The sequence below is a fragment of the Moschus berezovskii genome, chromosome 22 (genome assembly GCF_049115385.1).
Source record: "Moschus berezovskii isolate FMDL1 chromosome 22, NW_MosBer_1.0, whole genome shotgun sequence".
Taxonomy (NCBI): Eukaryota; Metazoa; Chordata; class Mammalia; order Artiodactyla; family Moschidae; genus Moschus; species Moschus berezovskii.
The window spans coordinates 28,362,580-28,387,304 of record NC_142481.1 but is presented as its reverse complement, the minus strand read 5'-3'; the positions used below and the strand labels follow the sequence as shown (position 1 = coordinate 28,387,304).

The 24,725-nt window shown below is 45.5% G+C and overlaps 1 protein-coding gene across 2 annotated transcripts; it reads right to left on the bottom strand.

Annotated features, from left to right (window-relative positions):
• Positions 1-74: 74 nt before the first annotated feature.
• Positions 75-23,891, bottom strand: KCTD19 (potassium channel tetramerization domain containing 19). Of its 2 annotated transcripts, XM_055412556.2 has the most exons (15): positions 23,600-23,891; positions 13,351-13,501; positions 12,186-12,377; positions 10,820-10,951; positions 8,491-8,701; positions 7,178-7,338; positions 5,794-5,897; positions 5,163-5,305; positions 4,881-4,964; positions 4,501-4,615; positions 3,492-4,119; positions 1,984-2,175; positions 1,672-1,826; positions 1,225-1,326; positions 75-334 (listed from the first exon to the last, which is right to left on the bottom strand). In XM_055412556.2, the coding sequence occupies exons 1-15, from the start codon at positions 23,882-23,884 to the stop codon at positions 221-223; spliced, it is 2,769 nt and encodes a 922-aa protein (XP_055268531.2). In that variant the 5' UTR covers positions 23,885-23,891; the 3' UTR covers positions 75-220. The 2 variants fall into 2 exon arrangements, with proteins under 2 accessions (XP_055268531.2, XP_088686402.1); XM_088830276.1 differs by having other exon boundaries at positions 75-1,326.
• Positions 23,892-24,725: the final 834 nt, after the last annotated feature.

The window sequence follows — 24,725 nt, the reverse complement described above, 5'->3', positions numbered from 1 at the left end:
AGTTGGAGTTGTATAAGATTATTTCACTGGTTGTAAGGTCTTTGGTTCTCAGAGATGGAGTCCAGACCCTTGACTCGTGATTTATTCTTTATTTGTTTAAAATAAAAAAATAAACTGATAATGCACCCTTCAGTGGGGACATCCCTGGTTAAAATGCATCTTGGCGATGGGATGGGTGGGATGTGGGGGCAGCATATCTCCCCAAGCATGGCTGGGCACCTTAGCCATCTTGTAAGTACTTGCTGAGGACAGAATAAGAGATAGACCTTGACAGGCCCCTCTGGATGAGCAGGTCCACACAGCGGCCATATTTCCTGGCAAAAGGCAACGTGAGCTGGAAGGAAAGGCTGGTCTTATTCCTAGCTGGCTGCTACTTTAGCTTTGTGAGGTCCTCCTGTCTGGGTGGGGGCAGGGTCGGGGGCAAGGCCAGCTGGTGCTATTGACCTCAGTTCTGCCTAAAGGCATCTCACAGACCTGGGGCTCAGAGTGGCTACCAGGGAACAGAATGAAACGAATAGAGGATCAAAAGTGCATGTTTCCTGTCACTGGTTTTCCACTTTCTAGTCGTAGATGCTGACTTCATTTCCAGTCAACAGACTAGGCAGAGGCTAGTAACTTGGCACTATTATGTTTATGGTGAAAGGTGTTGATTACAGAAATACCAGATTAATGAAAAATTAGCCAAATCTTTTTCACCTCCAACGTTCAAATAAAAATTTGAATCCTAAAATTATTTTAAGGACTCAACAAAAACCTGAGTCATTCCTTTGCCCTTATTGAAGAATTTTCTTTGTAAAAACTGCTTTATAGCAGCTTAAGTAGAAAAGGAATGTATAATACAAAAGTATTGACATCATGGCTGAGCAGGTGATGTTGGTATCTATAACTCACTGAAAGCATGTGACTGCCAATAGTTTCTGATTTCAACACCCCAAAATGAGCTCATATGATGTGCATCCCTGGTCAGGGTTGTTAGTGATGAAGGCTAATTTGGTAAACATTGGAGAAATCTACAAAAAGTAGTGACCCAAATACTGCTTTTTGACCACTCTGGACAGGTTAATTTCAGCCATTGTTCCTCCCTCCCTGGGACCAGTGACTAGAGTTCTAGTTCCCTATCTTCGCCTTCTGGGCAGCACTGGCTTGGCCCTCACGCAGCAAGACTGTGTCCATCTGAGGCATCCAGAGGGTCGCCATTTCCCGTGGGGTGCAGGTGGCCCTCACCTCGACCCAGCTGTATAGGCGTTCCTGGGTGTGCCGGTCATCCTTGAATCCAGTGATGGCCAGCAAATCCACCACAAACTGCTTGGGGCTTATGTGCAGGGTCTGCCAGAAGAGCCCCCAGTCAGGCAGGGCTGGAGGCCACAGCCTGACACACATTTGTTCTCAGCCCCTTAGAGTGGGATGCAGAGCAGGGGTTTCTCTGGGCCTGCAGAAGCCGTAGAGGTCAAGGGGTACCATCACTTCAAACTGCCTCTTGGCCATGGCTCGGCCCAGATGCTGCCGCCCTGTCTTCCGGTCCCTACCCTTCTTGCCACCCTTCTGCCCCTGATCTCTTCCCCTAGCTGCTCCCTCAATCCCATCTTGACTGCTCCCTCTTGTCTTGCACTATTATTGTGGAAGCAAGGGGACAGTGGAGAAGGAACAGGGCCTGGGGCCAATCACACGTACCCACAGTCGGTTGACCAGGGAGACCACCTTGGCTGTGATGGCTTTGGGGTCATTTTGTCGGATGGAATCCAGAATGATGTCAGTCAGGAAGCAGTGACATTTCTGTGCATAAAACATCTCTTCCCAGGACAGAGAGAAACTCAGGAAAGTCACCTCTGTGGAGGAGAGATGGGGTGTGGCCACATCTGCCATGGCGAGGGCCTTAGAGCCAGCCTCGATTAGGGGGAGAAGTGCAGGGCTTCCAGGGAGTACCTGGCTGGGGACTCAGGCATCTGCCCATGGGCTGGGCCAGACCCGGCTCCAGAGCCTCACCTCGGGGCTGGGGGCTGGTTGGGGGTGGCGTGCGCCTGAGGTGGTCCATGTACGTGGTGTAGATGATGCTGTCCTCAAAGAACATGCACAAGCCATCACTGCCCACCACGGGAGGGTGGGTCACCTTGAGGATGACCCCTATGTTGTCCCCCTCACTGGCCTCAGGCAGGGACAGCTCAGGGGCAGGACTTCCTGTGAAAACAACATGGGGAGAGGCACTTCTTAAATTCCATCAGATCTCAAGTAGGGAGGAGACCTCTGGCAACAGACCAGTGCAGTCAGCCACCAGCCTTCGCCTCCAGCTTCTCAGAAGCGGGAGCCTGGGCTGGCAGGGCCGTGTTCTAACTCTCCTCTCTTCATCGCCCTGGAATCACTGCAAGCCACATCCTCAATTTCAGAACTCCAAGGAACTTTCCAAATCATCTGTTGAACTAGGCTAGTAGTAAATAGAGCTGATCACAACCCAGCTGGCGACTGGAAATTAAAATTATGAGATGAGCTTTTGCGGCGGGGGGAGGGGGTTGCTCATGCACGTCTACTCTGAAGAACATGCTTGACAAACCAACTGGGGGCTCACAGGCAGGACCCAGGAAGACCCCTCCAAGCATGACACAAGCCATTGAAAGAGAAAATGACAGAATACTATAGAAAGGGCTTTGAGAGAGCAGAGGAAACAGTCCATAACAGCCGTTCTCAGCCCACTTCCCTGGCCTGCTCCTCACTTCACCATACACATTCCTCTCTGTTCAGCCTGGTCCCCATATACCTTCCTGTCTCCTGGACTTCTCCCCTTGGACACCCATCAGTACTTCATACGCACTGTGTCCTCTTCCCCGAGCCCTACTCCCTTCCTTTCCACCTCAGTAACTGTCCACCCCCTTGCAGTCACCCGAATCAGAGACCTGTCCCCTCCTTGGCCCAATCCTTTCCTGTTTCCTCCAGCTGCCTAACCTGTTTCACCTAGGATGGTCTTGGCACTTCCAACACTTAACTCCTGCTATTGCATTTCCTCTGCCCCTGGAACAAACTTTCTAAATGCATACCTGATTGTGCTTGCTCCCTTGTATAGAATGCTTCAGTGGCTGACTGCTCCACTTAGGATCGGAACAAAGTACCAGGTCCTGAACTTGACCCACAAGACCTGTCCTGATTCCTAATGTCTTCAGCCTTATCTTTCATCACTTTATGAAGACTGGTTTCCAGCTGCTAGACCCATGACTTAGGTTTCAACAAGCACCCAAGACTTCTCCTTTCCTCTGCTGACTCCTCACCCCTGAACCCTTCTTTGTTCTCCTACTGCTTTATAGGTCCTTCCTTTCATATGCCTCATGTGGCTTCCCAAGCCCCCAGGCCGTGCCAGCGTGCCTGTCGTTTCTGGGCCTTTTGCTTGGCAGCAGTGAATGCGCGGTTCTAGTCTCCTTTAATCACTAACTCACCCGGTGGTTTTGGCCAAGGTTTGCCTTCTCTGTTGTAAATGGGACTTAGGTCAAGGATGGTACAGGACTCACCTCTCTCCTTTGACCTCTGCTTGCCCCAGTCCTTCAGGGTGACAGCTCTTTTCATGGGGAAATATGGATTAAAGTTTCGCTCTGGCCCCTTGTCTTTGGTTTCGGCTCCAGCCTCTGCCTGTGGGCCTGGGTCCTTCTCTGAGGCTGTGGAATGGCCTTTCCAGGAAGCTGAGGTGCTGGGCTGGGAAACAGCCTCACTTCCTGAGGAGTGCTGCAAGGTGGCTTCCTCCAAGGAGCTGCTCCGGGGGGCTGGCAGTGGCTGGAATTCCCACTGTTTGCAGTTGACCATGTCCCACTCCCTTACCAGGGAGATAAGTTTTTGCATGGGGGTGACAGGAGGGTCTTTGGTTTCAGATTTCTGTGTGAGGTTGACAGTGGTACACTTCTTCTTGGGAGGACTCTCAGGGTGGCCCCCCCAGTGTCTAGGGTTGGCACATAGGCCAGGACAGTGTGCGTATGTGCTGGGATTACCTGCCCTCTTAGCACCTCGACACAAGGACATCTGGATTGTCCGAGAGTACTGTTCAGCCTCCTCTATCTGGCTGGACCTGGCCAGGGTCCCCTTGGTCTTGTTCCACAGAGTTCGGTTATTGCAGTCTTGGAACTCCATTGGCATGCAAGCCGTGGTCTGGGGAGAGGGCACAGCAGCTCTGGACATGTTGTATTTCCACACTGAAGCCTTACCCAAGATCTGATAAGCTGGTTCTCTTAAGACTTCACTTGCTTACCTGGAACAATTGCAGCCCCCACATGGGTCTAACGTTTGAGGTCTGCTCAGTTGGAGTGGGGTTGGTAACCAGCCCAGGGGCCCCTCACACACCAAAGGGGCATATCCGCGTGCCCGGCCTGATGCGGCCAGCACTTACTTGTGTTCAGAAACCAGTCGCTGTGCCAGAGCCATGTGGGCCTCTTTCATTTTGCCATGCTCCCCAGTAGCAGGCTCTGCCCCCTGAGCCCTGTGCAGGTGCCCTTTCAGGACACTACCAAACCGGAGGAGGCTGGGACTTACTTCTTTGGTGTCTCTGCTGAACTCCACCAGTGACCCTGGCCCTTCTGTTACCACATGCAGCCTTCTGATGGGAAAAGCTTCTTCACTTTCAGATTCTTTCTCCTGGATCCATGACCTGCAGATCCCAAGAGGGTTTGGTTAGTGAGCAGAAGCTTCCACTAGTCCATTGACCAGGTGTGCCCTTTGGCTGAGAGTTCACTCAGGGAGGAGGGGCCTGAAAGAGTTTTGCTTAGATCCTTGCTTAGGTCCTGGGCCTGCCACACCCCCTTAACCCTAAGGAGAGCAGGTCCTACTGGGAGGTGGGACTTAGGACAGGATTCCCAAGAGGCATGTAAAGGTTCAAACTTTAGATCATGGTGTCAAGGGAGTGGTTTCCTTACTTGTATGCCTCACACTGGACAAGTGCTTCTGAGAGAGATGGGATATGGTATTCCTCCACCTCCTGGCAGAGGAGGGGCCATTCCCTGTGAATGACAAGAAGAGGTCACACTGGGCATCTGGGGTGGGAATGGGGATGGGGTTGTTGGCCTCCAGAGCAGCTGCTCTGAACAGCAGTTCACATGTTGGAAATAACATAATCTGCTCCGTCAAGGCTGCAAACTTAAATTTCCTCCTTGCAGAGGGATGGGAGTTTCATCATATGATTTCCTTCCTGCACTCACTTAAATTCAGATGGTAAAAATAGTTTTCCAAGCCTCAGGAAGTTGAGAATGTGTCGGAACATTTGGCCATCCCCGTGGATCAGCAGGGTCTGTCCGTATGTTATCCAGTACACTCTCTGAGGGTTGGACAACAGTTCTGGATACTGCAAAGGGTTGGATATCAGACTCTGTTAGTCAGTTAGTTAGTTAGTCTGTTAGTCTGTTAGTTAAAGGGCTATGTCCTCATTAAGGAGTAGGGCAGTCTTCGTTTTCCCACCCATTCCAGAGCAGAGGCTTTGGGATTTCTATCTCCCCGTCTTGTTGGCCACAAGGAGACACATAAGGAGGAGCAGAGCATCCAGGGAGAAGCATGTCATCTCTGCTCGAAGTATTGCTGGCTCCTCAACCACTCCTTTGAGGCATCGGGGACGTCACCCTACATCCTGCCTTGGTCCAGGCCCCTCCCTACCCAGACTCCTGAAGGCTTTCCCAGTCAGCTGCTCATGCAGTAAGAGTACTCTGGACCTAGGAGTAGGGGGAAAATCCTTGATCTAAGCAGGTGCTGGTGGCTGAGTGAGGTCAGTGACAGGTTCCAGAGCATCTCAGCCACAGAAGCCGCAAGGAGAGGAGGGCAGCCTCAGGCCAGCAGTACCTTCAGCAGGGTCTGCAGGGTGGTTGCATACCAGTGGCTTCCAACATAAACTTTGATGATCTGTTGGGAGGAATACACAGTGATTTCTGCCGTCCACTCCTCATCTAAGGAAACCAATGAGAGGGAACATGTCACGTGGCCAGAAGGACATTAGGTAGGGCATTTGGTCAACAAGATATCACATGTTAAGACTCAGTATCTTCATCAGTCGTATTTTGTTGCCTACTCTGAGAAGCATAAATCCCTAACACCAGCCCTCTCTGCTCCTCAGGCCTTCCCTGTGGCTTACCATAGAGTATCCTGGGTGGTGAGATGGGTTTAGAACAGTAGCTTGGAGGGTCAGCTGGTGATTCTGAGTTGGGGGAGGGCCACCAACCCCAAGGGCACTGCTGTTCTACCCCTGGACCACCTCTCCCAAGAAAGCTTGACTAATGTTCCTTTCTACCTACATTGCTAAGCCCTTCAGTTTCTGGCTGGGTGTGTCCTGAGTGTGTAATTTTCCACATGGACACTCAGACTGGAGCTAGGAGTCCCTCTGTATGTTTGTGCTTATGCTTTGGCAGATATCACAGACCCAGCCTCTCATCAAATTATTACAGAGACCAAGCCTTGAGAATAGGCTTTATTCTAGGAAGGTGAATTCATGACCCTTTTCCTGGGGATGACTAGACTTAGGCTTTGTTCTGGTATTTGAGAATCAGTTTCTAGTGAACTTTGTCATGAATGAAGGGTATAAAAACAGATGATATAACCAAGAGGTATATCATTAGACTGTGAACCCTATGAAAATAAGAGACTGGGTCTGCTTTGCTCTCTTCTATACTCCTAGTGTTATCTGATGTCCTGATTTATGGTAGGTACTCCAATAAATATTGTTTCTGAATGATAGTAATATAGCATAAATTGATATAAAACTTTTTGTTAGTAAACAGTTAAAGGCAGCTGGTGAAACAACATTGGCTTTAGACTCAGATTTAAATCACAGCTTGACCACAATCTCATAATATGAGCAGGTTCTCTCCCTGAGCCTCCGTGTCCTCTGTTAAATGAACCCAGGGACCATTCTTCTCTGGATGGCTGTGAAGACCCAAGGGGCACAGTGTCAGCTCCTAGGGCCAGAGCGGGCCTGCCCTTGGGGACCCATGCAGCCCCCACTGGGCCCGTCTGCGCTGCTCAGCCTGTACTACTTGAGGCTACTTGTGGGCTTGGTGTGGGGAGGGGGTCACCTAACATGAAAGTTTCCTTTTAGGCAAAACCCACAAATGTTATTCTGCCTTTCCTGTTCCATCTATAGTTCCTGGCTCTGGCCAGCTTTATCTTTCCTTTCCTATCCCCTAGACCCTCCTCTGATGCTGCATCCAGACTGGGAAGCTTCTTTATTTACTGAGTACATCCATGGATGCCAGGGTCCGTGGCTCCAGATGAGTCTTGAGAGCCACTTTCATTGGCTCGTAGGTGATGTCCCTCTTGTCCAGGAAGGCACAGAGCTCATACACCTCAGAAATGGTCTCAGTCAGGGGCAGACGGCAAGTCCCCAGCCAGTTCCTGCCAAGAGGAAAGCCCTGTCACAGAGCGCTTCAGCACTGCACCCCAAGGGAGTCCAGCCTGTCAACCTTCAGCATCTAGAATGTCTTTCCCTAAACACTGACTCAAACCTGTGGCCACTAACATCACTTCCTTAACTGGTTTCTGTTGATGTCTCATAGTGGGTAAATTTGGACACATAGACTCATCCTTTTGGGGCTGAGCTTGACCTGTTTCAGCAAAGCCCTCTAAATCGACTAGTCGCAAGCCTCCAGGCCCTGTCTTGGGTTCCAGAATCCAGGCCAGGGCCTAGCCACTCTATTTCCGCCCCAAGACATCTCAGTCACTGAGTGGCAGCCTGTCATGGTTTGGGAGATAACTGATAACCTTGTATGCCCAGGAAAGAAGCTAGGGACCTGAATATCAACCCCACCGCCTCTAAAGGCACTTGTCTTTGCCCTCTGTGCCCTGTGACCTCAGGGTGGGACATCTCTGGGAGAGATGGATGGGGATGGGTCACAAAGGCCCCACCTTTGGGGTAAGACAGTGTTTGAGGTTGGCTGACTCTCTCCGCAGGTGCTCAGGAAAAGCCACTTCTATCTTTAGTTTGGTACCAGTGTATTTTGTGAGCCTAAGAGAGTTCTATTCAGAACCTGTTTACCCTTCTATAAAACAGGATTAGAATCCATGCCCAGCACTAGTAGGAACAATCTCAGCTCATTCCCCAGGGCATAGGCCAGGTATCACTTCCTTCAAGAAGACTATTTTGCCTTGCTCTTGGGGTGGGGGGCAGGGTGCTCACCCCTGGTTCTGGACTTTCTGTATGTTCTTGGGGAGGATTTTTGTAGGAGGGGGAATATCCAGCACCCTGAGTGTTGTGGCTGTGGCCTGGCCACCTTGGACCTAGCACAGGGCTAGAACTAGTGATGGATTGCAGAGGATGAAAATATGAAACAGTTTGAGACTTTTGAACCTTAGGGACAGTACACCTTGGCACCAGCCCCATCCTCTGAGGCCCAGATTTGGTGGTACTGATGCAGATGGTGGCAGTGGCTAAAATGATGGGTTTGTCCTGTATTTCCTCTGACTCATGGACAGGGCCCCTGGGTGGTTCCGAGAGAAAGGTAAAGCTCAGCCTGAGTAGGGCAAAACATTCTCTAAGGAGGGCCTTACTTAACATGCTGGAAGAGCACCCCGTTCCCAGTGATGTACAGTCTACTCCCATCCAGCGTGCTCTCGATGCGGAGCTGTCCCAGTGCGGAGTCTGGGTACTTGACAAGCAGACCCAGGGCCATCATGTACAGTGGCTTCACGGACTCTAGGCCTGCTGAACGGCCCCCCTTCCCAGGGCTTGGAGGAGGACAGGAGGTCCGGGAACAGCCACCTGTGCCGGAGAGAAAGGGGTGACTCCTAGGGTGCTCATGGTCAAAACAGTATTGGAAGCTTTGGGTGTTGCTTCCAACTGCTGTCTTGAATCTGTACTGAAGAGGCTTAGTGGGAGCTTATTTCCTTGCACAGCCACATCTGAATCTGCTGAACATCAGTATAGTTTTTATATTCAGTCTGCTTGTGGTCAAAAACTATCCGTTGGGAGGTGAGGTGGGTGTGGGAGATGGATTAATTTGCTGTATCGCCAACACCTGAATTTCAGAACAACAGCCATCGGGCCCAGTCTCAGCAGGAATTTCCCTTAGTTCTAAGCTCTGCTCTAATTATCCATGGGTAAAGAGCGACATTCTAAAGGAGATCAATCCTGGGGGTTCATTGGAAGGACTGATGCTAAAGCTGAAACTGCAATACTTTGGCCACTTCATGCGACGAGTTGACTCACTGGAAAAGACTCTGATGCTGGGAAAGGTTGGGGGTGGGAGGAGAAGGGGACGACAGAGAATGAGATGGCTGGATGGCATCACCGACTCTGTGGACATGAGTTTGAGTGAACTCCGGGAGTTGGTGATGGACAGGGAGGCCTGGCATGCTGTGATTCATGGGGTTGTGGAGAGTCGGATACGACTGAGCGACTGAACTGAACTGAACTGAAAGAGCGACAACTATAGCAGAGAATCTGATATCATTACAGGCTTCCCAGACTCACAGTCCCTAAAAGCCTGGGCGGAATTTTCCCGCGGCACACTGTCTAGTTGTTACTGTTAGGCTGGGTGTTCCTGTTCCTGGCTAACTATTCTCCTGCAGTGGCCATAATGCTCAGTCTACGTGAGCCTGTCCCAGTGGCCCCCGTGGGCCAATGGCAAGCTGCCAGGTGATTTTTATGGGTTGTGTGCAACCCTGCAGGAGGGGTAGTATTCTCCTCCTATCACAGATGAGGAAACTATGTCCTGAGAGCACATAGTTAGTTACTAAGTACCTTGCCCCAAACAGCAAAGCTAGGTGGGGGGCTCTATTTTCAAGACTACCAGGGCTATTTCCCTTACTTACGGTGCTTTATGAAAGGCAAAAAACCAGGTTTTGTTTTTGGGGGCTGATGGCTTACAGAGCCCGTCCAGCAGCATGCCTCCCTTCCAACTTCACATAACTCCTGAGCAGCAGGCCCCACTCTGCTCAGCTCTCTGACCTCTATTCTCCGAGGAACAGAAGCCCTGGGGGAGAGGTTTGAACTCGCACCCTCTGAAGTGGGTTGGAAGATCCTAAGATGCTCCTGAGACCTGCTGCAGGATGCTACTACCCCCAAATAGGATAGGACTCCAATTGCCTGGGGAGAAGTCTAGAAGAACTGGGCCTCAAAGCAGGAAAGATCTGATTCCCACAGAATAAATATCTGGCAACGTGCAGGCCAAACTTCACATGTGTAAGAGTTCTATGCATTCTCATAATGCCCGCTGAGGCCATGCAAAGGTAGTTGACTCCTGCGATATATACAGTAGCTTCCATAGACATGCAGGGTTTGGAAATGAGATGGTGAAAGGCTAATAAAAAAATGTGAGGAACAAATTAGCATGAGATTGGACTGGGACCCTGAAGGCCTGGACTGGACCAGGGTCAGGAAGTAGCAGGAGCAGGCAGAAACAGGCACAGCAGCCAGGGGTTCGAAGTAGGAAGGACAAGGGAATTTGGGGATGGGTGGGATAACTGAAGTACTATAAGGAATTTGCCCAAGAATTTCCCATCCCTCCAGCTGTGCCTGGAAGAAGGATGGGAGTGGCAGGTGGGGGTTAGTTACAAGCTCCCAATTGTTTGACTTGTCCAAAAGAAGGGCAGACCTCCCTTGAACTTGGGAAACCTGCCCTCAGGCCCAGCCTCCCTCCCCAGCCAGTTTGGGCTGAGCTACCTACATTTCAGTGGGAAGACTGAGCAGACAGAGGGCATGCCAGGTTTCAGGCTGAAATTTCTCTTCTCAGATTCTAAGTCAGCCAAAACACCCGCTTCTGTCACCAGCAACCAAAGTGGTTGGTTGAAGGGAAGATGTTTGTTTTTGGCTTTTCTGGTCAAAGCCCAAACTGCCCCAGGATGTCAAGGGGAGGGCACATTTCCCCTGGGGACATACCCATGTTCATTCGGTACAACCTCACAGCTTCACTGAGCTCAGGGATTTCCAGAATTTCCACTTCTGCTTCAAGCACATCTATGTTGGAGAAATTATCTGGTAGCAGAATCTTCTGTGAGCGGAGAAAATTCACTTGAAAAGCAAAGGGAAACAAAATGGTTAAGGAGGTTATTTGTGATCTAACTGTAGGTCCAGATTTTGGCAGGTTTTTGATGCTGCAGCTTATCCTAGGCTCTCCTTGTTCTGAAACAATTTCTGAACATACCTGGTTAGATTAGCTTTCAGTCTGTGGTTTTCAAGGTGAAAGATCCCAAATTACTTTATTTTCCTGTGTTTGAGTCCGTGGGTGTGGCTTCCCATGGCCTGACCTCGGGCTCCCAAGCCAAGCAGGCTCTCCTGGTGAGCACACTGGCCCTGAGACTTACCCTATGAGTCTTGACCCAAGAGCAGGTCATTCCAAAAGAGAGAGTTGTCTTGTCGCTTAGAGAGGAAGGGCCTGGGCGAGCCTGGGCTGGCAGGTGGCATTTGCAGTTTGTCCCTGCCTGGACTGCAGTGTGGGAGGCAGAGATGGAGCCAACGCTACTGTCCTGTGTGAATCAACTTCAAGATTCAGAAGCATATTATAAACAACTTCCCAGGTGACTCTGAATAGGAAAGGCTGGGGTTCCAGGCATTTGGGCCCCAGTACCATTTGGGTGTTTCCTTCCCTGTTCGTCTAGGCGGCAGCAGCATCTTAGAGTCAGTTCAGTTAATACCTCACCAGAGCCTGTCCTGGGCAGTGCAGAACAGACGCTCTCTTCTGTCTAGGGTTGAAAATTTTATCCCTCTTTAGGCCACTAGCTCAAGCAGACACTTCTGCAATGATTTGGGGGAACTTTTCACCATCCCCTCTTCTTCCCTTTTATGCTGAGTTTAGTGCAAATGAGAACAGGAAGGGACTATCCTTTGAAACAACTCTATTTCCTCATTTTATGGCAAGAGAAACTGAGGTCTACAGCCTAGATGGATACATAAAAGCAGAGAAATAAAGAGTAGTTTGGAGTTCTGCTCAGGGTCTTGCCCTTCACATCAATGCTTATGGCCCCTGATACCACTACAGGTGGTTTCCAGTGCCCCTTTACACCCAGGCCCTTCCAAAATGAACAGGGACTATAATAGCCCTGAAGCTAGTGGCAGCCTAATGTTGGGAATCCTTCTGCCTCCAAGAAGTCTCTGTCATGCTTCCACCAGCTCTGCTCAGGAAAGGTCTTGAGGCCCTAAGCCCCAAGCTGGGCCTCCAAGGGGTGTGGGGTCAGGAGGGGTGGATGGGCCCTATCCGCCCACCCCTACACACCTCCCCTCCCCTCCCCCATGATAAAACAATCACCAATGAAGCGGAACTCGCCGCACTCGCACTCGATCAGGGCCATGGTCTCAGCCAGCCACAGCAGGTTGTCTTCAGTCACCAGGCTTGGATGCTTGGCCACCAGATCTAGGGGCAGGAAGCAGTAGTGCACTTCCTCTTCTGTGTCTAATAGTGGTGTATCCATGAGTCCCAAAGGTGCCTTATCATGTAGGCCTGGAGGAAAATGTGCAGAAGGGCATCATCAACTTCCAGAGGTCAGGGCTCTCAGAGGTGGGGGCACTCACTGGCCCAGGGGGCCCAGAGGAAGCTGGAGAGGTCATCCCAGAGATGGTCCCTGCCAGATACCTCCTCCTTCTCACTCCCTTCAGTGTAACCCTAGGTTTGGCAAGGGTGTGATGGGGAACAGGGCAAGAGAAATCTATCTATTCTACAGTGAAGGGAAGTGGGACATGTGAAATTTTGGCTCATATACTTAAAGTCATTAAATTCATACTGGTTTCCAGCTGGGGAGATATTACTTACAGGATTCATGGAATGAAAGGGAGCCAAGGTGACCAGAGCTTAGGAAGGCATGGGGGAGGGAAATGGCCAAAACGAAGTTAAGATAGTAAGAAAGGGCCTAGGGTGGGCTATGGTGAGAAGTTTAGTTTTTTAAAGTAATGGAAAAATAATTTTGAAAAATTCATACTGGTTACCCATTTGTTTCTAATTGATCAAACCAACTACAGATAAAATAAATGACCTACAGATAAAATAGATCCTTTTAACTCTCCCCAAAGCTCTAAACCCATCAATAATCATGAATATCTATTCTTGTGTCTCAAATAGGTGAGTCTATACTATAAGGCACCCACCAAGCAGTGATCATTTAGAGACATTCCTTGTGTGGTGGTTAGAGGTGACTTGAAGGTAGAATTCCCTGACCACTAGGACTGGGTGGAGGACAGCCGAGCCTTGCCCAGGTGAAACCAGTATGCAGAGGAACGAACATGGAGAAGGATGCTTAGTTCCAGTGGGTAAGCAGTCATAGAGAGGGCATGTGGCAGGTACAAAATCAAAGGAGATGACAGGAAAGTAGATAAATCATTTAGAACTAGTTCAGAAATCAGGGCATTCTCCACTTCTGTTAGAGTGAGGAGAAGGGAAGCCGATCTGGGCTTCAGAAAAGGTTAACCTGTGGTGATACCTGTGAAGGCTGGGCTTTTTATAGGAAATTCTGAGGGTTTGCTGATACACTTCCACGTTCGCCAGTAGTTCAGAGATGCTCTCTCAGCAACAGGTATGTCTGCAGGCCTCACACGTAGATGGTGTTTCCCTTCCTTCAGATTATCTAGAGTCTATTAGATAAAGAAGGTTATTGCTTTGAAATTTTTAAACCAAGTAAATATCTACCAATTCTGGGATAAAATACTAGGATTCGGTAAAGTGTTTTGAAATAAATTGAGTCACTCACTCAATGTAGGTAAAAAGTTAAGTCTCTAAGATGATATGCTGTTATTCAAAATATTGATGAATATTTCCTTTATGATTTTTTGATAATATGATATTTTATTTGTTATTTAAATTTTTAAAATTATTTGTGGTTTTGCCATACATTGACATGAATCTGCCCCGGTGTACATGTATTCCCCATCTTGAACCCCCCCTTCCACCTCCCTCCCCATCCCATCCCTCTGGTTCATCCCAGTACACCAGCCCCAAGCATCCTGTATCATTCATCAAACCTGGACTGGCAATTCGTTTCACATATGATAATATACATGTTTCAATGTCCTTTATGATTTTGAAGCAGTTTTTTCTGCTTTATAATTTTGAGTGATAAAAATTTATCTTATACAACTTTAAGAGTAATTTATAGTTAATCATTAAAAAATAGTCCTCTAAAGGCAGCACATGACCAGTTTCATTCTCTAAGAGTCTCATAATGGACAGAACACCTCAGATTCAGTGTGAAGCTAATTAAAGAACCTGCTTACTACACAGGTGCTCTCCAAAAGCTGCCCAAGGAATCCTGAGCTTTGAGAAGAGCCCTCTGGTGGCCATGGCTATAAACTGCACCCCCATAACTGCTTAAGACCGGCAAAAGGAGGGGACCACAGTGGGGAATCTTCCTCACTTTGAGTGGCTGGTGGATTTGTGGAAGGACTGGATAATGGTGGGGTCATGGGGAGTGCTTTCCTGGAGGCAATATACAATGGAAGAAAAAAGTGCATATGTGAAACAGCAGAAGAGAGTCTGTCATTCATTCATTTGAGAAATGGTTGCCTGCTGTAGCTGAGACCTGGCAACAACAACAAAAGGCTGAAGTAGTATGGAAAGAAAGTGAAACTAGTGAGAGCTTGCAGGAGACATCATATCATTCCAAGAATATCCTAATCTAACCAGATCACAGGAACCTGAACCGGCCATTTAGTTCATCTGCAGATTTAAATTCTGAGATTCTATATCTCAGTGGAAGGAACAATGGCGCTCTTAAATAATTCTAAATTGGCCTCTGGGGAGGGGACATCTTGGGGGAGGGAAATGCCACCCAGGAGAACAACCTGTTTGAGGATGGACCTAAATCCCCTATTTGGAAGTGCTGTTTGGTACCCAGGTGTGTCCTTTGGGGCAGGTCAGAAGTGAGAGTTCAACTAGATTGAGAGGTGTGCTAGTTGAAGGAATGGTATGAAATTTTTATAAATTGTCTCCATTTCCTGCTACTTCCACTAATGTAAAGTGTGAGCAGTATCATTTCCTCCAAGAAGTGTTTGACAAATCTAAAACAGGGGGAAAAAAACCCCCAAACAAGTAAATCTACAAGGATTGCAATTCTTGCCAGTCAAGAACATGCTGCATGCATTAGACCCAGGAGCCTCAACTAGGTATTTTCCTAAACTCTCTCAGCCGATCTTTGCTCTGATTTCTAGAAATATAAGGCCTTCCACTCATGGGAAGCCATTTGGTTGCTCTAAGAATCCATGGAACCCCTACCCCTTTACTCTGCTTTATTATTGTCAGTAACACCTACTTGTTTATTTACCATCTGCCAGTCTCCCCAAATATATATAACCTTCAAGACTATGAGGACCGTGTCTGTTTTGTTCTCTGCTGCATTTACAGCAACCACAGTAGTGTTTGTGGGATCTCAATGTATTTTTGTGGAATGAATGAATGAGTGAAGGGCACTTCAGAAAGCTTATGCTTTCAGCTGCCCCTTGGCTTTGCTGACTAAAGTTGCCAGTGTGTGTGGCTGGTCTTCCATGGACTTTAATTACCCTTTTGTCTGCCTGAATACTACTCCTAGTACTTTTACTCTTCATATGTTATGACCCAGAAATTATTAGAAGGCGGATTTCTTTAGGGAAATACAGACCCGAATTCAAATAGCTAACTGCTAGCACAAGGTAATTAATGTTGCTTTTGGCTCAGATTATAGTGGAAACATATGTCAATCAGAAGTAACATCAGACTGATGGCATGGGGGCGAGTGTGTGTATGCACAGCTGCCAAAAGATGGCTGACAAATGCCCTACTGGCAGAGTCCTGGGACTTAACCAAGCTTTTCCAAAACAGCAGCAGTGCTCAGAGAAGCCTTATGCTCTGATGAGGGCTGTTGGAAGAAATGTGATGAAAAGAGAGCCTGGCGGAGCTTGCAAATCTCCAGCTGCTTTGTAAAGACAAGAAGGGCCAGCACCATTTGGAAGCTCAGAGGAGCAAGATTGGTTGAACAAAAGGATACGCAGAATAGATGCTATCAGCCAAACAAGCCAAATAAGACACACCTATCAGCATCTCGAACCTGCGTCTCCACTGCTAGCTCCAGCCCCTCATCCTGAAGTAGATGCGGACTTCACACATCGTCTTGGATACATCATTGAGTGCTCTGTCAGCACTTATTTATTAAACACCTGCTATAGGCCCAGTCCTGTGATGCTGGGAATGTAAACATGAAAAGAATACAAGCTAGTGAGGGAGGAAGACATGAATACATGATCCCAACAGAATTAGCACTGATCTGAGTGCAGAGGCAAAACTACCTGGAAATATCAGGCTAGTCTTCCTACGGGCCTCATTTCGGCTAATTCTTGAAGGGGAAGTGTTCTAGAAAGAGGGAACAGCAAATGAAAAGGTGTTGAGAGGAAGCATTTAGGGTGCTCAGTGACACAACTGGACATTAAGAGGTGTGTGTGTGTGTGTGTGTGTGTTTGAGTGTGAGCATGTCTGCATGCATGTGTGTCTATGCATGCATGTAGGTTTATCTATGTGTTGGAACATGAGCCAGGACAAGTAGATGGGCTGTCCTGTGAGGAGCCCTGATGCCATGTTGAAGCATTTATACTTGAGTTGTCCACTTACTCACATCCATAGATGAGGTACACTGTTGGGGTAAGTATCTGCTATTTATGAAATCTTCCTTTACAAGATCACAGTGGTAATCTGTCTCTTATCATAAGAAATTGGAAATGTGAGACTTGTCAGTGGTCTTTTTTTTTAAAGTGTGATCAACATTTGTGTGATCAACATAAAGAGGCCCCCTTGAGCACAAGGGCTGCAGGCCTATTTGGTTTGCTTGCTGGTAGCAGAACACTCCGGAGAAGGCAATGGCACCCCACCCTAGTATTCTTGCCTGGAAAATCCCATGGACAGAGGAGCCTGGTGGGCTGCAGTCCATGGGGTTGCTAAGAGTCAGACACGACTGAGCGACTTCAATTTCACTTTTCACTTTCATGCATTGGAGAAGGAAATGGCAACCCACTCCAGTGTTCTTGCCTGGAGAATCCCAGGGGCAGCGGAGCCTGGTGGGTTGCCGTCTATGGGGTCGCACAGAGTGGGACACGACTGACGCGACTTAGCAGCAGCAGCAGCAGAACACTCACAGGTGGAACAATTTAAGTTTCCAAACTTACAAGTCCTCAGAAGGCATGAAAAAGGAAATACAATTAGCATGTACTGTCAACATACTAAGTCCTTGGTGGACTTCAGGCAGGCAAGAAAAAGGAAATCAACAATCTGCCATGAACCTTGAAGCCTTGTGAGTTATCCTGAAGAAAAATTTCACACTTTGCAGTAGCAGCTGCAACTCCCAACCAAACTGATAGTTTGTGTGAGGCTTGGAGCAGCTTACATTTACATAAAGGGGACTTCCCGAATTACACAGAAAAATCTAGGAGGCACTGTGGCATTAATGTGCAGACTTGTAATGACTAGTTTATGCTCCCCCTGTGAACAAGATACGACATTCCTAACCATCCAGGCTTGAGGATTTACATACCAACCTTGAGTACTCCAAATTTATGTCTCTAGACCTGACTGCTTCCCTGAATTCCAGATCTATACATCTGGCTGCCTGCCCCCATCACCATCCAGATTTTTAACGAGCAACATTTTCTTGCCTCTCAAACTAAATATATTCAAATCCAAACTCCTGATTTTTCCTTCTGAGCCTGCACCTCAGAACTCTGAAATTTGACTTTCATATAATTTTTATGTGTCACAAATATTTTTCTTTTGATTTTTTTCAACCATCTAAAAATGTAAAAACAATTCTTAGTTCATAAGTTGTACAGAAAAGGCAATGGGCTGAATTTGGTCCATGATATAGTTTGCTGACTCCTAATGTTAAGCCGGAAGTTAATGATTTTTTATAGTTCTATTGAAATGTTTCATATTATTTCTAATGTGAATAAATTTCATATTATATGGGCTTCCCAGGTGGTGGTAGTCATAAAGAATCTGCCTGCCAATGCAGGAGATGTAATGTGAATAAATTTCATATTATATATACAAAAGAAAAATTTACTCACCTAAATTATACAATTCAGTAATTTTGAGCATATTCACAGAATTGTGCAGCCATCATCACAATCTATTTTAACATCATAAAAAGAAACCCTATGCTCATTTAAGAGTCCATTGCCTATTTTTGCTCACTTTATCCTTCTCATCCTGTACCTTGGCCTTAGGCAACCACTGATCTACTTTCTGTCCTTGTAACTTTCTTTGCCTATTCTGCACATTTTATATAAATGGAATCATACAATATACGGTCTTTTGCATCTGATTCTTTCACTTTGCATAACATTTCAAAGTTCATTTTCATTGTTACATGTATCAGTACTTCATTCCTTTTATTGACAAATAACATTTCATTGTATAAATATATCATTTTGTTTGTCTATTCATCAACTGATGAACATACAGGTTTTCACTTTTTGGCTTTTATGAATAATTCTGCTATGAACATTTGTCTACAAGTGTCTGTGTGGACATTCTGTAGGTTTTAATTTCTCTTCGGTATATACCTAGGAGCGGAACTGCTGGGTTAACACCATGTTTAACTTTTTGAGGAACTTCCAGACTGCTTGCCAAAGAGGTTGTACAAATTTACATTCCTATCAGCAGTGTATGAGGGTTCTAATTTCACTCTATCTTTGCCAACACCTGTTACTGTCATTTTAATGAGAGGCATCCTAGTGGGTAAGAAGTGGTAACTTAATTGTGGTTTTGATTTGCATTTCCTTGATGGCTAGTGATATTGAGCACCTTTTCATGTGCTTATTGCCCATTTGTATATCTTCTTTGGAGAAATGTCTATTCAAATACTTTTAAAATTTATTTTGGCTGCACTGGATCTTTGTAACTGAGTGCAGACTTTCTTTAGTTGTGGTGAGTGGGGGCTACTCTTCATTGCAGTGTGTGGGCTTCTCATTGTGGTGGTTATGCTTGTTGGCAGAGTATAGGCTCTAGGCCCTCAGGCTTCAGTAGTTGCAACATATGGGCTCATTAGTTGTCCTTCATGGGCTCTAGAGCTCGGGCTCAGTAGTTGTAGCAGATGGGCCCATTTGCTCCGTGGCATGTGGGATCATCCTGGACCAGGGATCAAACCCGTGTCACCTGCATTGGAGGGCGGACTCTCAAATCTCCAGTGGACTTTCACTGGACCAGCAAGGAAATCCCCTTCACTCATTTTAAATTTGATTGTCTTTTTGTTGTTCAGTTGTAAAAGTTCTTTATGTATTTTGGATACATGTCCCTCATCAGATAAGTGATTTGCAAATATTTCATTCTATTCTGTGTGTTGCCTTTTCACTTTCTCGATGGTGTCCTTTTAAGCACAAATTTTAGAATTTCGATGAAATTCAAAATTCATCTAATTCTTTTGTTGCTCATGTTTCTGACATTGTACCTGACAACGATTGTTTAACCCAAGGTATAATGATCTTTTAAAATTTTAAATTTGATAATTTTATCTCTTTCTTTAAACATCGCCCAAAGCTACCTATAACATTTAGAATAGATCCTGTATAGTCGCCTATACAGCTCTGCAAGATTGATCTGTAACATCTTCTAACCTCATCTACTTTTGACATCTCTCTACTCCCCACCACACTGTGTGGCAAATGGGATCTTTGTTCCCTGACAAGGGGTTGAATCTTCGTCCCCTGCAGTGGAAGTGTGGAGTCTTAACCACTGGACCATCAGGGAAGTCCTGGCATCTCCCTGCTTCTCACTGCACCTGACAATGGCCGCTGAGTCTGCCTCTTCCAAGCCATTCTAACCTCAGGGCATTTGTGTTTGTTGTTCTTATGCCTCAAAGCTTTTTCCTAGACATCTCCATATTTATCCCCTTTTCATTCAGTCTTCTGCTCAAATATTGCCTTCAATAAATCCAGCCCTGACCACTCTTTCTAAAGGAGTAGCTGACCTCAGTCACTTGCTATCTCCTTATGACATACTGCTGCTACTGCTGCTAAGTCACTTCAGTTGTGTCCGACTCTGTGTGACCCCATAGACGGCCTCCTACCAGGCTCCCCCATCCCTGGGATTCTCCAGGCAAGAACACTGGAGTGGGTTGCCATTTCCTTCTCCAATGCATGAAAGTGAAAAGTGAAAGTGAAGTCGCTCAGTTGTGTCCGATTCTTAGCGACCCCATGGACTGCAGCCTACCAGGCTCCTCCATCCATGGGATTTTCCAGGCAAGAGTACTGGAGTGGGGTGCCATTGCCTTCTCTGTTATGACATACTACACAACTGTATATTAAAAAACAGATTAGATATAAATGCTTTATTCTTTCAACATATTCCAGTACTATATGGGTGGTGACTGATAGAATAAATAAAAGTTACACATGAAAAAGAGAAAATCAGAGACTTCCCTGGTGGTCCAGGGGTTAAGACTCTGCCCTTTCAATACAGGGAGCGTGGGTTCAATTCCTGGTTGGGGAACTAAGATCCCACATGCCATGCAATGTGGCCAAGAAATAAAAAACAAGTGAACCAAAATTTTTTTAAAAATATAAAATCATATAAACACATTCTGAAACCCCAAGAAGTTCTAGAATATAGAAATGTCCTCCTCTTTCACTATTACACAGGAAACACTGCTCTATTCTTCATAGCACATGCCTCTATCTGACCTTATATGACTCTATAGTTCAATCTGTGTCTCCAGTACTTGGTCTGTGATTGGTGCTCAGTACATGTTAATGCTACACTTAGAATCAAGACAATATTAGGTATTGAGTGTGCCCTTTGAAGGCCAAAGCTATAGGCAGGAAGGAGGTAGAATGGGCAGGTAGATGGCAAGGAGGAATGGGAGAGATAAAGGGTAGGGATGTGAGGGAATGAGGAAGGGTAGAGAGCAGAGTAGTATCTGTGAGCTCAACCACCTGTCCTCCAGAGGCTTCCCATCTCATTCTACTAGTTGGTTCCTGTATGGTTTTCCAACAAAACTTAATATATTATAGATAATCCTGAGTAGGATATGCCACATGTTGAGAGCATGGGAACTTTAGTTAGTGGGAGGCAAAGTCCTGTTTTTATTGTTAGGGGCTAATTCTCAAGGACTCTACAACGAGCAGCACTAACAGGTTAGATTCATGGGGTCGCAAAGAGTCGGACACGACTGAGCGACTGAACTGAACTGAACAGGTTAGAACAATTTAGAATAGTGTTGTCCAACATGTGGCTATTGAGTACTTGAAATGTGACAGCCTGAATCTGAGATGTGCTGTAAGTGTAAAATATGCATCAGATTTTGAAGACTTGGTACATGAAAAGAACGTAAAATATATTAATTTTAAGATACAGATAACATGGAATTCCCTGGTGGTCCAGTGACTAAGAATCTGCCTGCCAATGCAGGGGATACAGGTTCAACCTCTGGTCTGGGGTGATTCCACATGAGCAGGGTAACTAAGCCTATGCCCCATAATTACTGAAGCTTGAGTGTCCTAGAGCCTGTGCTCCAGAGAGCCCATGCTCCACAACAACAGAAGCCACCACAATGAGAAGACCATGTGCCGCAGATAGACAGTAGCCCCTATTTGCTGCAACTAGAGAAAGCCCATGTGCAGCAATGAAGAACAGAACAGCCAAAAATAAACAAATTAAAAATAAATACTTTATAAAAAAGAAAATATTAGTTACATATTGAAATGATAATATTAAAATATACTGGGTTAAATAAAATATATTGTTAATTTCACTTGCTTTTTTTTTAATGTGGCTACTAGAAAAATTAAGTTACACATATGGCTCACAAATGTGGTTAACATTATATTTTTATTGGATCATCCTCTGTGTTCCTTAAAACCCATAGGAATAATGTCTGGTACCTAGAAAGTTTTCAGTAAATACTGGCTAAATGCATTAAAGTCAGCTGCCTGAGAAGGGTCTTTAAGAATTAGCAAACTTCGTTTTCTCCAAGCAAACTGTATTTAGGCAAGAACCTGAGTACGTGGGCAGCGCTTAACAGTGAGGAAAGTGATGGAAATGTGTGAGGCTATTGATTTGCTGGAGATTGCTGTCTTTTCTCCAGCTGTATTTACACTCTGCTTCAGTGAATAAATACCACTTAAGCTGGGTTGGCCTAAATGTTTATTTCTTTGAGAGCAACATTTCTGAAACATAAGCACTTGTTTTATGGTCTGTTTTGGGAGGCAGATCCATATGATTCTTCAAATACTGCTACTGCTCACACAACTTGCAGCTTTGGAACTGGACCAATTCATTGGCTGCTGAGTTGTTACCTCCCATTTAGAAATTGCTTCCCAAATATATTTTGTCTCAATTTGGGAAATAAGGACATCAATGGAATTAGAGGGCTTGATAAATTGTGTAATAGCCATGTGCTCTTTAAAACAGTTCTTCAAAAAGTTGCGTAGATCTCTTTGATTTTCTGCAACAACTGAATCCCTCCTTTCCCCCATTAAATGGTGCTTGGGAATTCCCTGACAGTTCAGTATAAGGACTCTGCATTTCCACTGCTAAGGGCCTGGGTTTGATCCCTGGTTGGGAAAGAAGTCATACGGTGCAGCCAAAAAAAAGTCAGCAGCTATCTTGACATTCCAGGTCCTTTAAGTGAATTTGAAGCAATTGTAAGCAATTCTAGTGTTCAGTTCCTGGGATAGTTGAAAAAATTTTTATTTCAGGTGGGAAACTTAAAAAAAATAAAAAGAATATATAACAATTTGCACTGGAGTATATGGATTTTGATTTCCAAATATATAATACCATTTAAATATTAAATACTGATTTAGTAAACAGTGTCCATAAAAGCATGCATTGTGAAATGGTCTCGATCCTATATGACCCAGATATGCAGGGACTACATCAGTTCTACTCTCGGAGGTGTTGGGGAGGCATAGTTGGTAGCACACTGAGCTGCACTATGGCTTGTTGAGTCAGTGCTTCTGAAGACAGAGTAAACAACACCTTGTCCAGACAGTGGGATTAATATGGAGCAAGACCAATGGTCCTTCCCAGTTATAATATTTAGCTCTTCCAGGTTAAAAAAAGTCATTGTTCAAAAACAAAAAATAAATTACTTAAGATAAACCATAGAAATGATTTCTGTAGTTGGAAGAAGAATTAGGAAAGAAGGTAATGTTCTCTGGTGATACTGTGATGGTTTCAAAGTAAACGTATTTAAAGCGCTTACACCAAGAAAAGAATAGTCTTGGAAAACAGAGAAGTGAAGACAAAGGAAAGATTCTGCAGTTTGCAGGACTTTTTGCTTTGCTGTAAGTGAACACTGTGTACCTAACAGGCACAATGAGAAGTAATGTTGTCTGACACATCTTTCAGATTTTAAATCTCAGACACAGTGCATGTAGTAAATCCTATAATTTCTAGTGTATTCACCTTTCAAAATTCAACAACAAAAATAAGGAGAAGCTTAAATGAGGATTTCTAAGAGTTAAGAACACCCTCTCAGGGGATGGAAAGGTCTATCCGGGGGTCTGTGGTGACTGCTGGTATAAAGCAGAGTTAGGATGAAATCCTTTATTCAGAACATGCATTTCCAGTGTACTGTTTATTACTTTAACTCTCTCATCACACTTTTTCATTAGAGGATCATCTCAGCAACCAATATATAAAAGGACACAAATTTTTAGTGATGTAAAGCCTATATTATTGAGCACCACTCCTGAAAGATAAGCATATCTTACCTGCAGCAAAGGCATCAGCTGCAAACCCAGCGCTTGCTCATAAAGCAAGTTCAGCTCTGCACAACTGGAGAAGGAGAGTTTGGAGGTGTAGAGGTAATAGTGCACATGTCTGAATGTGGAACCATCTCTGTCGATGAACAACCTCTGGTTTTCTGAAGAGGTCAGTGCTGAAGCCTCTTTCCATAGCAAGGAGTCTGGGAACTGAGCAAGTTTGCTTCTGGGAACCGAGAAATGCCAGCCCCCGACATTGAAATGAAACAAATCCTCTGCTGACTCATGAGGCATACCAGGCTCCTCCTAAAGGGGAAATGAAAAGAGATCTATGCATTAAAAGGAAATAAAAAGCACCCATATTGGAAAGGAAGAAGTAAAATTATTTGTAGATGAGAGGATCTTGCATTAGAAAATCCTGAGGAACTCACTAGGAAATTACTAGAAATAAGTTCAAGAAGGTTGAAGGGTATAGATCAACATAAAAAATCAACTGTATTTTTATATGCCAGCAATGAACAATACAAAAATGAAATTAAGAAAACAATTCCATTCACAATAGTATCAAAATGAACAAAGTATTTAAGAATAAATTTAACAAAAGAAGTATAATACTTGTACTCTGAAAACCCCAAAATATTGTTGAAAGATAATTTAAAATACCTAAATAAATGGAAAATCTTTCCATGTTCATGGATCAGAAGACAATATTGTTATGGTAGCAACACTCTTCGAATTGATCCCCATGAAACACAATTCCTATGAAAATTCCAACTGATTTTTTTTTTGCAAAAATTTACAAGCTGATGTTAAAATTAATACCCTATTATTGGCCAACAGAGGAAGAATGATTTTCTTCTTGCCTGGGACAGCTCAGCCAATGAGACACTGTCACAACTCAGCCAATGGAAAGTCACTAAACTTCAAACTTCCAGTTTCCTCCAGTGTATTTTTTTTTTAATAACAGCCCTTCCCAGCTTCCCTTTCTCCTCTACAAAAGTTTCTTCTCTTCCACTTTACCAGACTTGCATGTGGTTTACCATAATTGCATGTCCTGAGTTGCAGTTCTTTACTGTTCCCAAATAAACCTGTTTTACTGGTTAAAAACAAAACCTAATTGTTTCAGGTTAACAAA